The 14,567-nt window shown below is 38.0% G+C and overlaps 1 protein-coding gene across 2 annotated transcripts in view; it reads left to right on the forward strand.

Annotated features, from left to right (window-relative positions):
* The window catches only part of fibcd1b (fibrinogen C domain containing 1b), a 112,450-nt gene extending 106,412 nt beyond the window's left edge, over positions 1 to 6,038 (forward strand). For both annotated transcript variants that reach the window (XM_087792141.1, XM_087792142.1), the window contains one exon: positions 983 to 6,038. In XM_087792141.1, the coding sequence (XP_087648267.1) occupies positions 983 to 1,248 (266 nt within the window). In that variant the 3' untranslated portion in view covers positions 1,249 to 6,038. The remainder of the gene's footprint in view (positions 1 to 982) is intronic.
* Positions 6,039 to 14,567: the final 8,529 nt, after the last annotated feature.

The raw sequence follows: 14,567 nt of genomic DNA on the forward strand, positions 1-14,567 counted from the left end.
AGAGCTGAGTCAGCATGGTTTCCTCTTCTGTATTGTGAGACAGAAAACAATGAAAATAGAGGTGAATATAGCAAATGTAAAGTAAACAGAAGAAATAAAATGTTGGCCTATGAACTAAAATATTTGTAGAGTAGGAAGGAATCATAAATGTAGGGCTCGCAATTTTTTTTTAAACACAAAGAAAACATATTAATGTATTTTTTTAAGCTCCTATCTAATATAATTGAATTATAAGCCAATCATTTTGTTATAAGACCAGCGGTCTGGAATTCTTGGCAGTCAGGTCGAGAGTTTCATGGTTTGGGAAGTTTGAAGGCTCTGGTCCTCACACTATTGAGGCAGGCGCGGGTACAGAAAATACTTGTTATAAACTACAGTATATGATTTATTGGGAGCCAGTGAACTTTCTGGTGAGGATTCTTGCTATAGATTATTTGTGCGATCTTGGGGGAGACCAAACAGGAGGGGGTCAATACGAAGGTGACTAGACTAGTCACTGGAAAGTGAACAAGTCAGTGTCTGTTTCTTAGGTAGAAAGTCGAAGTAATCCAGTCGCTACTCAGTTCTCCACATGAAATTAGGCCAATTAGTAGCTTGCCTGGGAATCTTGTCAGATTGTTTCCTTGACAACTCCCTGGTGAGGAAGCCCAAGGGCAGATGCAGGACATTCTGGAAAAAAATGTGTCTCGCAGTTGGATTTTTCCCCAGAGTTAAGATGCAGAATGTTCTGTGAAGACGGATACTGGCTCACTTTACTTCGACAACTACTCCCTCAACCTGTCCTTTGATAAGAACAAGAACTAAAATACATGGAAAAAAACGTACTAGTAATTCTAAATAGGGGGAAAAAACATTAAAAAAAAATACACCTTCCAAACTGAAAACCTAATCAATTCTTGGGAAAACAGTTTTACATAAACATATTTGTAAATGTCTTCAGAAGTATACTTTTTTACTAATGCATATATGTTTACAACTCCAGGTGATGCTCTGCTGAAGCACAACGGGATGAAGTTTACCACCAAAGACCAAGACAACGACCACTCTGAGAACAACTGCGCCTCCTTCTACCACGGCGCCTGGTGGTACCGCAACTGCCACACCTCCAACCTAAACGGCCAGTACCTGCGCGGTCAGCACACCTCCTACGCGGACGGCATTGAGTGGTCCTCGTGGACTGGCTGGCAGTACTCGCTCAAATTCTCTGAGATGAAGATACGTCCCACCCGCGACCTGGAAAACAAATGAGGGAAAAGTAATGAGAAGAAAACTAGAGACAAAGAACTCTTTTAAACATTTCTGATAGTAGTAGACAGACTCTCTTGGTATTGTTTGATTTTGACCTAAATGGGTTTTGCTGACTCTGCTGTTTGCCTCCTGGTGTCTCAATGCGCTTTTCAGGTCCTTTTGTTAGTCTGTGTCATTCCTTTAGGAGTCCAACATTTCAGATATAGTTTCAACATTTCAGTCCATGTTATCAGATCACTAGGTGCCACATGGGATCTTGCATCATTCAAAATAGCAAAGGAAAGAACCTCTTTACAAAATTATCATTATGTGATATGTATAAACCCACTCAGTTTTCTCTCATTCTGTGTGGAAAGATTGGTTACGATTAGATGGACTGTGTCACATTTGCATCCCACGCGGATAAGACCAGCTGCAGTCATGGAGAAAACGGTCATCCCTCTGATAATTAGATGGACAAAGAGATAAAGGGACTTTTGAAAACAATTTGACAAGACTGAGATGAGGCGAGGGTAAAGGGGGCAGAGTGAATGAAAGAATGGAGCATCATGAGGTCCGGAGAAAGAAAGAGAAATGAGGAGAGCAGAACGACGAGGGGGGTCTCATTCGTCGGACTTGGGCCATTAGGGAGCATATTGGGCACTTTGTCTGATCTGCCTGCCAGCTGAGTTCAGGCCAACTGATGCGGCACTCACAGATGGAACTTGAGGTTGGAGTGTGTTAACAACAGTGACAGCAAGCTTTTCAACACTATCAATTTCCCAGAGTCCAGCAGAGTATCAAGACAGGCGGCGTGAATATGATGCATGGTTTGGACAGTAGGGGTGTAGCCCCAGTTTTTAGGGTCCTACTTTTGAATGACTTGGGCGGAGAAGCGAGTTGTTTCACAGCTCCCTTTACAGACTGATGGAGAGTAAAAAAAGAATAATGAAGAGTCGTCAGTTTGGGCATGAATTGGCAAAAGGGATGTCAATTTTTGAAGCGTGTGATTTCTCCTATCTGTACATCCAAACTGATCACGTGCAAATTACTAACATTTTTCGTACCAGGCAGGTAAAAAGCTGTTTTGAAGAGATTCTCAGAAAAGGAAGTGAAAGTATAAATGATGTGTCGTGGCTATTATCAAGATAGATGTTGAGGGCCGCTACCAGCCAACAAGTCATAACAAGTCAGTAACATTGTATCATATTTGACAATAATATGGAGGGATTCATATTTTTTTATAAATCTAAACATATGTACATAGTAGATTAATAAATAATATAATGTTACATGTCCGTCTGTGTGGAAAAATGTACCTTCTGATGGGTACATCAGTCTTTGAGAGACTTAAGTAAAATAATCCCAAAAGTTTTACAGAAATGAGAAAAAAAAAAGGTTTTGGACGTACGTAAGTATGCATTAGCAAGATATTTCATCTCACACTGAAGGTAAAATCATCAAAAGATAAGCAACACTCAAACGTATCTCTCAGATGGTTTATCAACTGTGCACCACTTTCTACATCAGATTATCGCATTATGTGGATGACACTATTATATTGTCAGATTACACTTGATGCAGCTAAATCCCACCATCACTCTCAGTTAGTATTAGATTCTATGATTGAATTTGGGGACTTGGAATAACGGCTAAACTAATATTAAACTTAAATAATCCTCTTTGGTTGTCAGATGAGGCATTAGAAGAAGGAACATAGAGGATACTAAGTTCTAGTAAATGACACAAATATAAGATTTCAAATAGCAGTTTTTTCCTCCAACCAGTTTTGGTTGTAGTTAGACTTTTCCAACTCCACCCCGTAACAGACTTTGCTACTGGAATGACAGCACAGTTTAAAGGACCTTGAACAAGTGTGTATTAATATAACCACCTGATGAGGCTATCACACCGTTTTCTTTCCCTTTTTCCGTCATCTTTTCTTTCTCCTCCCTCCTCCCCAATATGTGACCATTTTATTTTTGAACAGTTCTCTCATGAGACAGAGATAAGATTCTGTATTGTCAAAACCTTGTGTTGCTCAGAGCAGGAGTCGTATATATCATGATGGAAAAAATGATTAGAAAATACAGAAATTAAAGTTTTTACGTTTTTATTTTAGTTGGTGAATCAACTGTATTTTTTTTAAGTTTCATCAAGTTATTTTGGATGTACTAAAAGCTTTAAAGATATATGTAGATTCTATTGTACAGCGTGTATGACTTTTAGAGCATGTAAAGCCGTTTTCTTATTATGATGAAACACAAATGGAACTCAAGCACATGAGAGGAAGAGCAGAAGGACAACGCCGTTCCCGATTGGAAGTTTGTGTGAGGATTGGGAAAAAATGGCATGTGGGATTCAATCTGCAGCACAAATCTTTGGCACAATAAGGGGGAAGATTTACTTCAGATGGCTTGCACAACGAAGACTTGGTGATGGCAAACAGTTTTGAATCGACAGTTAACATTTCGCACAGAGAAATGTTGCACTGAGAACCTCTGACTCTGGATCTATTAAAAGACATTCCTGTTGACAGCGGTGCGAGGACCAGTGTGCTGCTGCCATGGATTAAAGGACATTTTCCTTCAAAGCACAGACTTATGATACAAGTGTTATTATAGCACAAAACAGTGTTGCAGGATTGGTCTGACATTCTTATTGTGGTGATTGTGTGTCCCTGACATGCAGAGAGTTGTACATGCGTGTGTCTGCACATGTGCATAGACATTCTCTGTGTCCTCAAAAAAATGACTATTATGTTCACTTCCCTAACTCACCAAAACTCAATGAGCCCAAGAAATGTTCAAAAAGACTCCATAACATCATCTGTCCAATGACTCCAAGACTTAACATTTAATGGTTAAAATGGTTCAACAGAGAAATGACTTCGAGTAGAGGTAGGTTTTAACATAGGCCTTCAATTCCATCAACAAAATCAAGATCAGATTTTCGAGGACGCTATAGGAAGGGTGATTTCCATAACGTTATTTGACAGTTGAACGTTTGACCTCTTTTGACTCCCGGTTTGCTGACAAATGGAATTTCACCCTGCAAATCTTTTCCCCTAGCTGAATCGCCTCCAACAATTTGTGCAAATCGTGTCATGATTTGGGACCCAGTGTGACAGAGAGCTGACTTCACAGATTTCTGGGCATTTGTTTCTCCAGAATCCATCTCAAACAAGATAAGGGAAAGGATCTCCAGAGAGGCTGTAGCTAAGTCAGTAATCGATGTAAGATGTGCGGGTAGAGAGGTCACATACATCACAGACATCTAACACAGATGCCCTCTCTTGCCTTAACTTGAATCGGAATCTCTTAAATTCCCTTCAGCTAAAGGACTTTGTCCTCTTACAATCATCTATATAAAATCACATACTCAACATGATGAAAAGCTGCCATTTATTACTGTGAATAGCTCGACAGATACCAGGAAAATACATGTGATATTTTTAGGAATCAAGGAGGCAGGGCTTCGAACAAGTCTCATTGATGAACTTGTTAAGCAAATTAACATTTTAAAGCTGGACCTCGCCCGGATTAAACACTGGCAGGAGTGGGTCTATGGTCAACATTGACACAGTTCAGATCAAACTTTTAGGACTAGTACAACACAATCAGTAGTAGCACCTTTGGTTGGGATCTGGGAACATTTCCTTCTTCACAACTAAATGTTTGAAGCCATTAACAAGTACTTTTTACTAGTTTAAATATGACTTCATCTCACACAGAAGATACTCTTGCATTTCAAGGGTTCAAAACTTACCCCCTGACGCTTTGTAAAGGGTTAACCAAGACAACCTTCTTTTTTTTCAAATTTAGTTCTGCTATCTTCAAAAAGTATGACACTAGTATGACGAGTCTAAAGTTTAAATTACAGATGCTATGGAAAGATGTGTTTTTCCTAGGGATGGAACGATATTTAATTAAGATTGCAGTGAAAAGCTTCTCATTTGTTCATAATTGATTGAGCAAACCTTACGACCACATTAGCACTGAGTTAAGGGGAGTTGAGCCTGTGTACTAATGGTGTACCTGTCTAGGGAGTGAACATAAAAGTCTCTATTTTTGTTGAGCGTCGCGCACACGCTTTGGTTCCTCCTGTGCATGAGCAAGACGGAACAAGGAGCTCAGCGTGTCTCTCTGTGGACTTTTCGGTAATGTGATGCTTATGTACAACCTGCCTCCCCTGCTGTTTGTGTTAATAAAAACGATTTACATAATGCAGAATAGAAAAATGAAAAAAAAAAAAGCAGAAATACTTACTTATTGTGATCGTGAACCCATTAGCGTGAACACCACCTACTGGTACTGTGTTGAACTGCGCTCGCACCTGTCGGAAAAAAATAAATAAATAAAACTCTGGAAATGTTTATTCACCTCCACACAAGGTTGTGGTCACTGTATAGTTTCAATGTTGCCCTGTTTTATCTGTGTAAATCCATTTTTATCTCCTGTTTCTGTTTCTGTTGAACTTTGCTGGGAGTTAAAAGTCAATGAAAAAAAAGGATTTGACATGTCTTGTAACAGCGACTCTACATCCTCCTGGACCTTCAGAGTTCCTATCCTTCTCTTTCCAGTGCAGTGTATCCTTAATTGCCTTAGCTCTACCTGCCAATCCTCCATCTCTCCATAGATCTTTATTCATTCGCTTCAATTAATTTCCAGCGCAGAACTGTTTTGGTTACCCTTTGTTATGTTTCTTTTTTATTTCCGGTGAAGTACTATAGATTGTTTTGCTGAATCTTGATACTGTGTTACAATGTTCTTGTCAACATTTAATAAACATTCACATTTTATAAATGGCAACAGAGGGACATTATTTTGAACTTTTACATTTTTGCAGCTCTGTCAGTCCTAAAGTTGTGTTGAAGAAAGAGCTGAGCCAAAAAAAAAAGAGATCATGGTCATTTTGTTTCATTACTTACATTTTCGTAAAAGACGGGGAAAAAAAAACGGAAAAAGTATGCTCAAAGTTTACACCTTCAACATTTGCTCTTGTCTGATATTTATAGGGAAACAAATGTGTTGATTAAAGTGTCTCTTAAATTGATCTTGGACCTCTATTGTACTCATCAGTATGTGTCTGTTTGTACAAAATATTTACGTTAGAAAATGAGCTTAAGCCTGAAAATCTTGTTTTTTCTGGAAATCAAATCTGACTGACCATAACCACACTCACTGCTGTGATTGGTCAAACATTGGGTTTGTCACCACTCATCATCAATCCTGGAAGTCTCCAGCTCAAAGGGACTCATTGTGTAAACAAAGCAGGTGTGGATTACAATTAGCTGAAGTCATCATGAGCTTCACTCCAGTAACCTCATTTGCAGAGACCTTTAGCCTGGGGAGAAATTTATAGAGTAGCAACTTCATAATGGTCATGATGAGAGACTTACTGCATCTTGAGAGGAAGGTATGAGTATGTCAGGAGTATGATTTTTTTGTGTTTTTTTCTTTTTTCTTCAAAGTATTGCTGATTAAACATCAATTAAAATATTCCCCAAAATGACAACAAAAACAATCGGTTTAACTATCTCCCAGAGCGTAACATCATCACAGAACTAAGAAATGTTCAGTTTGCGACTATAAGACAAGAATATTCGAGTCATGAACTACAGCGGCTATAATTTGACGCCTTTTTAAATCAACCATACTTCATCGTCACACAAGTTAAGAAGAAAGATCCTACAAAGAGAGATGAGCTCGAGGTGGTTTAACACAATTTCATGCTCTTTTTTTGCCATTGTGTGGTCTTCCTTGAAGACTTTTTTTTATCTGAGCAGAGGAAATTTGAGTTATCATTGATCAAGCGCTAACACAGAAGGAAGTCAGGACACGAAGCACATTACATGCATGTTTCCCACTGAGTGGTTCAGCTACGTTCATTTGCTATTACCAGACCCTCTGAGTACAATACAATCGGTTAATATTAAAATCAATTTAATACGGTGAGATAACTATGTGAGGGAACAATACAGAGCGTAACATGCCAGAATAAAAGTCTCTTTATTGTAGCCAGTGTCGCTCAGTCATTTCTTCTTAGCCTTTTCCTATTTAATATAGATTCTTATATTGAACAAAGAGCTACCACTAGAAAATATCTCTCATCTTAACTAATAATGTATTTGTAGAGATATCAGGCTCACCAAATATCAGAAAGGCTTTATATCTTTTACACAGAAGAAATAAACGTTTCTCTTTATGTAGAATTTGACCACTGCAAAGCTGCTCATTCATCCATATTGTGTTTTGTTTTATTTTCTTACTCACTAGATCCAATTTGTCATTCTTTTTAGCAAATAAAATAGTATCGATAGCAGATTGGAGATTACTCTATATCTTGCTCACACAACAAACTCTCGCTTAAAATAATGGTTCACCAACACTTTGCTAATTTTCTACTCACCCTTAATGTGACTATGGGTTGGTATTATTTTAGGAGTAATGTGTTACTTTTTAGAGTTATAGACAAAAGGCAAGTCTTTAATGTAACGCCTCGATCTTTCCTTTATCTTCCTCCAAAAAGACGCTTAAAAACAATTTAATTCAATTGTATTTAAAGTTTCTTATCATAACAAAGTAATCTCAAGAAACTTTACTGTTTAACTAAGTTAAAAACACCCACAGGCCTCCATACTGCTCGTCTGAAATGTAGAATAATTGTTCTTGAAAAGAAGTCTATATTTTAATGTTGTAGCAGATCTTTATAGTATAGAAATCGTATAAACCGAAAGTACTCCGGAGGTAAACTGTGTAAATATCGCAAGCACTTACAGTGTTGACAGTAGACTGTATGCGCTCTGGAAGCACTCACGATATTTACCTGGCATACTTCTGGATTGTATCGCATCATTAGGTTGGATGTACATTTGTACCTGTAACTCTACAAAGGAACGGATTACTTTAAAAAATAATCCCAACCCTAAATCGACATGAGAGTGAGTAAAAAATTAATGAAGTTTGAATTTTGGGTGAACTTTGTGAAATGTGTGGATCGAACATTTTAATCTGAAGAGCTATCTAGTTTCATCATCTGTTACCAACTATCTACTGTTTATTAATTTACCCATATTTAAGTTAAAAACACAATGTCATATCTTCAGCAAACTATTAAATCACACAGTTGCTTTTTTTTCCCCAAAATTTCATGCACTGTTAACGTTAAAACAAAATATAAAAATGTACATTCAAAAAATGTTTCTTGAGAATAAAATGATGAGGAACAATAAATATTTCCATCAGAAATGCTCATCCTGTATTAATCCAGGCAGTTGATTGTAACAGTTGGTCTGAGGGACTTCATATCAAGTCAAGCTATTTAATCAGAAACACAGAAACATGTCGGATATTTGAGTTGCACCTCTTAACTCAAACATCAGTGTGCTTGAGTTCAAGCAAAATGTTATTCCAATTAGCTCTCAAAGCAAACGAAATGTCAAACTTCATTTGCAGCATCACGGTCGGACACCTGCGGCTTGCAGCAGATTAGCTTCACAAACCAATCTTTTATTTATTTATTTTAAATAACACTTTTCTGTTCTGTTGAATTCCTACTTCACCACAGTAGCAGAAAACCATGCAAAAAAATCTGATCAGTGGTGTCATTCTTGTCGTGCTGTGGCCATTAACCGTACAACAAAGCATTTTTTACATGAATCCACTTTAAGAGCAGAGTGGCGGGTTTATGAATTCACTTGTTTGTGATGCTTTGATAAACATCCTGGCGCTCTTAAGTCCTGCATCGCCACCTGTCACAGATACATACAGAGCATTTCTCTCGGCCAAAATCCAGGACAAATTGTTGACTAATAAGTGCGAGGGTTGATAAGAGGGCTGGGTATTGAAGGAGGCATGTCAGCAGTGTAATCCTACTCCTCAATGAATAGTTCAAAGAGAAGCTTTTAAATATAAGACACTCAAGTCTTCTGCTCTTGACCTTCTGCACTACATTTTGTCTGATACATTTAAAGCCATCATCGAATTGACCAGTATCTGTAGGAAGATATCATTTAGAATTAAAAAAACTTTTTTCTTTTGGTTTTACTAGTTGTGACTTAACTTAATATATTTTTTAATTCATCATTATTTTCCTTGTCCGTTTTTCAATAAACAGCCATATATGGTTACTTTAATACTGTTTTTGTACACTTTTCTTTCTTATCTTTTTAAATCCAATTTCTAATTTCAAATTGCTACTACTCTATTTCCATAACTATTACTTTAAATCAAAAAAAGAATAAAAGAAATGTGTTGCTAATTTCATTTTCCCTTGATGCATAATTATCATTTTTTTCCATCATTGTGAACTGTGTAGTTGTTTTCATCATAATATAATAGCTTCTTTTATTCCATTAGATTGAAGCAATGTTGATTCTATAATGTATTTTGAATGATTTCGACATTTATACAGAATCTTTTCAACATCCTTGTTACACTAACCTCATCTAAAAGCTGAACAATCACAAGAGTCTTGACAGAAAGTAGAGAAAGCTGTTAAATGTTTCAAAGCCGTTTCAGAAGAGTCAAATCAGTCTGAATATTAGTTCAGACAGAGCAGCTGATCTCCTGCTCGTCTATTCTAACATCTTATCTCAACACCCGGCAATCTTAGACCGCCATCATAACAAACCAGCCATGTAAACCAGCACGACAATTCAGCAGCAGAAGCTTTACTATCCCCACTCCGACACTTTATCTGATATAGTCTTTTCAGCAGCTCCGACAGCGATAACAGAGTGCTGCCGCGGCCCCAGCTCTGCTCTGTGAACACCCATGGGGGGATTTGCATGACAGTTTGGCTCCATCACTACTGCGCTTACCGGGTGAATCAGCCAGAAGCTAGTGTGGGGAAAAGAATAAAATCGCCGTTTATCTTTTTGTGAGCGTAATTTGGATTTAACATGTGACGCTTTGAGATGTATTTCAACACAGCCAGTGAAGCCTAATCTCCCGTCCTGTTCACAGGTCCTGGCCCCCCGATCACAGTCCCACTGAAGGCTCAATCTGCTTGCCCTGCAGCCTGAGCCGAAATGATCATGTATTCAGGATGACGTACATGGGGTCGCACGTCCGCTATCAGTCACCCCCAGATGTATCATATTTGTATGCATATCCTTGAGTGTAGTTCAAATCCAGGATACAGCCAATGCTCAGCTCCACTACTCATACCCACAAAATACCCCTTGACCCCCCCCCCCCCCCCCCCCCACACACACACACACACACACACACACACACACACACACACACTCCCCCTTCTGTCAGCACCATGACATGATACGAGAAGAAATGATTCCAACAACAGCAACGTCCTAGTTTCTGGACATCATTGATATGCAGCTGTCTGCGCCATGTGACGTTGACGACTGAGTCCTCATCAGGGTTTGTAGTCTGACAAGTGTGACAACTTCCATAATTGATGAACTTTTGCAGACATGACGCAGAGACAAACCGTGGTGCTCGTAAATCACAAATGAGGTGGAGGACGGACCAGTATGACTGCCTGGAACAGTGAGTGAGTCATGAAAGGTTGGGTAAGTGAAGACAAGACGTAGAATTAAAAACCTGTTCACTGAAATAACTAGAACACTTGTACAAGTATTATTTCAATTTTGCTGCAAAACTGTCACCAATACCCTTAAACCCAGTTGTAGACAGTTGATAGATAGTTGGAGGGGCTGTAAGTTCAGTGTCTAGTGCAGGGTGGGGAATCAAACCCATCAGAGGATCGGGATGAATGTCGTATTACAAAGCAAGGAAAGGTCCCTGAGATCATTTGCATTGTCTTCATATCGACTCTAATACATACAGTTGCAAACAGCAGGATGAACAAATGAAGAACCTTTGATACAGAAATTCAACTGTTAAAATATCAATAAAAAGCTTGAAGTTCATCATTATGTTAACCATGTGCTTTACACCCAATTTTTATTTTCTTCAATTTTTTCCCTGAAACATCATTCACATCATTTTTTAATGGTCCACATTTTGATACCATTTTTGGCATTTGAAATATCCTTGATTGCAAATTAGCTCACCTTTACAACAGATGTTAGGAACCGGAAGAGAAATTATTGCCATTCAATATAGTAATTTAAAACATCACCAACATCATCATCTGTTTCTTTACGATAACCAACATTTCCTGAGGAGTTCATTCAAATCTATTCTGGTAATAGACAGACGGATGGTCACATGACCTCCTTGGAATAGGTAGTAGGTAAGTATGAGTACCAAGAATGAAAGCAGATAATCAAGGAAGCAACTATCTTCATGACAACTATCAGATTCTATAAGAGTCTTTTTAATGTTTCAGATTCTACCAGTTTCATGTTTACTTGCTGGCTTGCCGTGATTCTCTAATTTAAATGGTCTCTAACTCTAATTTTAATCTAAAAACAACTGAAATCTGTAGTCCAAAACTTGAGCCACATTTGAGATTGCAAATTATGATACAGGAATTGAGACTTTAGTAAAGAAGGTGAGCCGATCACTGGAGAGGGTTTGATGAAGGGCTTTATGTACAGACATAGTCCAAGTTATGCATCCAAGCAGCATACATAAAGTTGCTCATCTGGTTGTAAAATTTGGGGCAAGGCAACATCACCGACCCAGGACCAGATGGAGAGATGGCCAATCTCCAAGGAGGCTAATGTGGCAAACACGATAAAAGTCACTGATGAAATGGATGAATCAATGAGAGTTTAAATGGATGCTCAAGCTCTTCTAAAACCTGAAATCCAAGCTCCAATTCGTGCATTTGAAAACCAAAGAAGTACAACAAATGAAGTCAAAAGTGATTGATGATTTTATAATCCGACCTCATTTCTGTGCGTCTGTTGTCAGAGACGTGACAAGAGACAGTTTGAAGGGAAACAATATCTCACTCTGCATGCTTAAGAAATCTGCAAACAAAAGGTTTGAAGAAAAAAAGCCTCACACAGAGCCTCACATAAGTGGACGTTCATCTGTGGTATCCATCCTCCTGCGGAGGGAAAGAAAAGAGAACATCTTCAGATAAATGACTGTTCCCTTTCAACACAAGGACTCGAATTTTAACCTCCCAATCATGGAAAATAATTCATCAGCATTTCTGAAACGGCAGTACGTCCTTTGTAATATCAAATCAAAAACCAATCAGCGTCCCTCTTTATGTAACAATAAAAATTGGGTACTTTGGAAGCAAAATGTAGGTTTTCACTCTGGTGACTTGCAATAAATGATTCAGAGAAACACTGTTTATATGTGCTGTCTTTGAATGCTGAGGCCACCAGAGAGACCTGCCTCCTTAGCAAATGTCTTAACTCCACCAAATCCAGGTCACAGAGACGGGAGAGTGAATGTGTTCTCAAGCTCCTCATCATTGGACCTTCCTCCAAATGACTAAGTGTGGCTGACAGATGTGCACCACGTCCACCATCAAGTAATTACACAATATTACCTAACTTACTCCAGTCCCTCGGGTATCTTCAGAGTTATTTACTGTTGCGGTAAAGGAAAGCAGTCGACTCCATATATTGTATTTTATTATTTTAAATATTCATCTATTAATAACATATGAAAAATGTATTTTTGAAAATAATTCATCCAATTACATTGTATTGATTTTCTTTTGTTATTTCAACCTCATCGTTTTTTCTTGTATTGTCTTCAATACTGGATTGTTTTTTGTAGATACACTTTTCTTTTTGATATACTTAACAGAATAAAAAATATACTGTATATATATTTTTTATTTAATGTCTTTTTTGCCCTCTAACATATTTTATTTTTTGTTCATAACTCATTGTATTTAATTTTTTTTTTTTCAAAAATATTCCTTATTCATTTGTTCACTATTAGGTATTATGGTCAAGAACCCTTTGCAGGTATTTATTTGACTGATTTTATATATTGATTTTATATATTCACCTAATCTTTTTTAATCCTTACATGCACTCTTATAAGTATTTCCCATGCTTGCCCTTCCTCTAACATGTTTTTTTTTTTTTCAGCACTATTTAACTGTATTATTTACCAAATATCATAGACATGTAAATAACAAGCTTAATATGTATATGCAATAGGTGATTCACTTTGATCGTGGACAGTTTAGAAAACCGAGATTGTCCGATGCTTGTGTGAGCACACAGTTATTACTCACCGGATGGAGACCTTGTTGTTCCGACAAAGCCCTACATCTGTCATATTAGCACAGAGACAAGGATTCTTGTAGAGACAATTATGATCTATGTGATACCCACAGCGTTTCCCAGATGCAGCACTGCTGTCTGTCTTAAACCAATAAACATACGTACGTGACATGGAGGAACATGACGGGCTGAAATGATGATATAGCAGGCAAGTCAAATCTAGCATAGCTGGCACAAAACAGCATTAATTTAGAACAAATGAGCCTTATTCAATTGAAATTGTTTGACAGATTTTTGTAGATGAAGTAGCACTACTGCGACTGAATAGTTGGCTTTTAGTAATACAACTTAAAATTCATTCATTTAATGAATCCATAATGGGTTTGACACTCAGAAGTCAGAAGTAAACCCATGCAAGCATTCGTTCATTCATTTTCTGTGCCGCCTATCCCAGTTCCTTTTGGCGAGAGGCAGGGGATACCCTGGAAAAGGACACTAGTCAGTCACAGGGCACACGAAGACACACACACACATTCAACTGAGAAAAATCTCTAAACTTGGGGAAAAATTATGCAAGATGCAATGATGAAGCACAACACGATATCCATGCGTATGTGTCTTATCGTTTAGACTATTCCCTCAAGGTACTGTTCTGGTACCTTTATTTTTTTTGCTGTACTTGATTCCCCTGGGTAAAATCATTCAGAGTGAAAACACTTTGCAGGTAAATGTGGACAAAACTGAAACTCTGGTTATTGCTCCTGATGATAAGGTTCCAGGGTTGAGTCAGTAATTTGGCTATTTAGGCCTGTCAAATCTTTCAAACTGAGCCTGAGAAACCTGGGTGTTGTATTTGACAAATAAATGTCTCTAGTTCAGCACTGCAGAAAACTTACCAGAAACTGTTTCCTTCAACTGAAAAAATGATGTCACAACACAATCCAGAGTTTATAATCCATGCGTTCGTGTCTTCTCGTTTAGACTATTGTAACAGTTTATTTTCGTGTCTAAACGAGAAGGAGCTGTCTCGCCTGCAGTTGATACAGGCCAAGCTGTGGAATGATCTTCCTCTCCCTCTGCATTTGATGGAGTCTACTGACTCCTTCAAGAAACAACTTATGACATTTTTATTTGTGCAGCCTTTTCCCTGACTTTCTGGGACTCCTGTGTTTATTAGAAAACCCGAAACTTAACAACAAAAAAA

The sequence above is a fragment of the Callionymus lyra genome, chromosome 5 (genome assembly GCF_982586985.1).
Source record: "Callionymus lyra chromosome 5, fCalLyr1.hap1.1, whole genome shotgun sequence".
In the NCBI taxonomy this organism is placed as follows: Eukaryota; Metazoa; Chordata; class Actinopteri; order Syngnathiformes; family Callionymidae; genus Callionymus; species Callionymus lyra.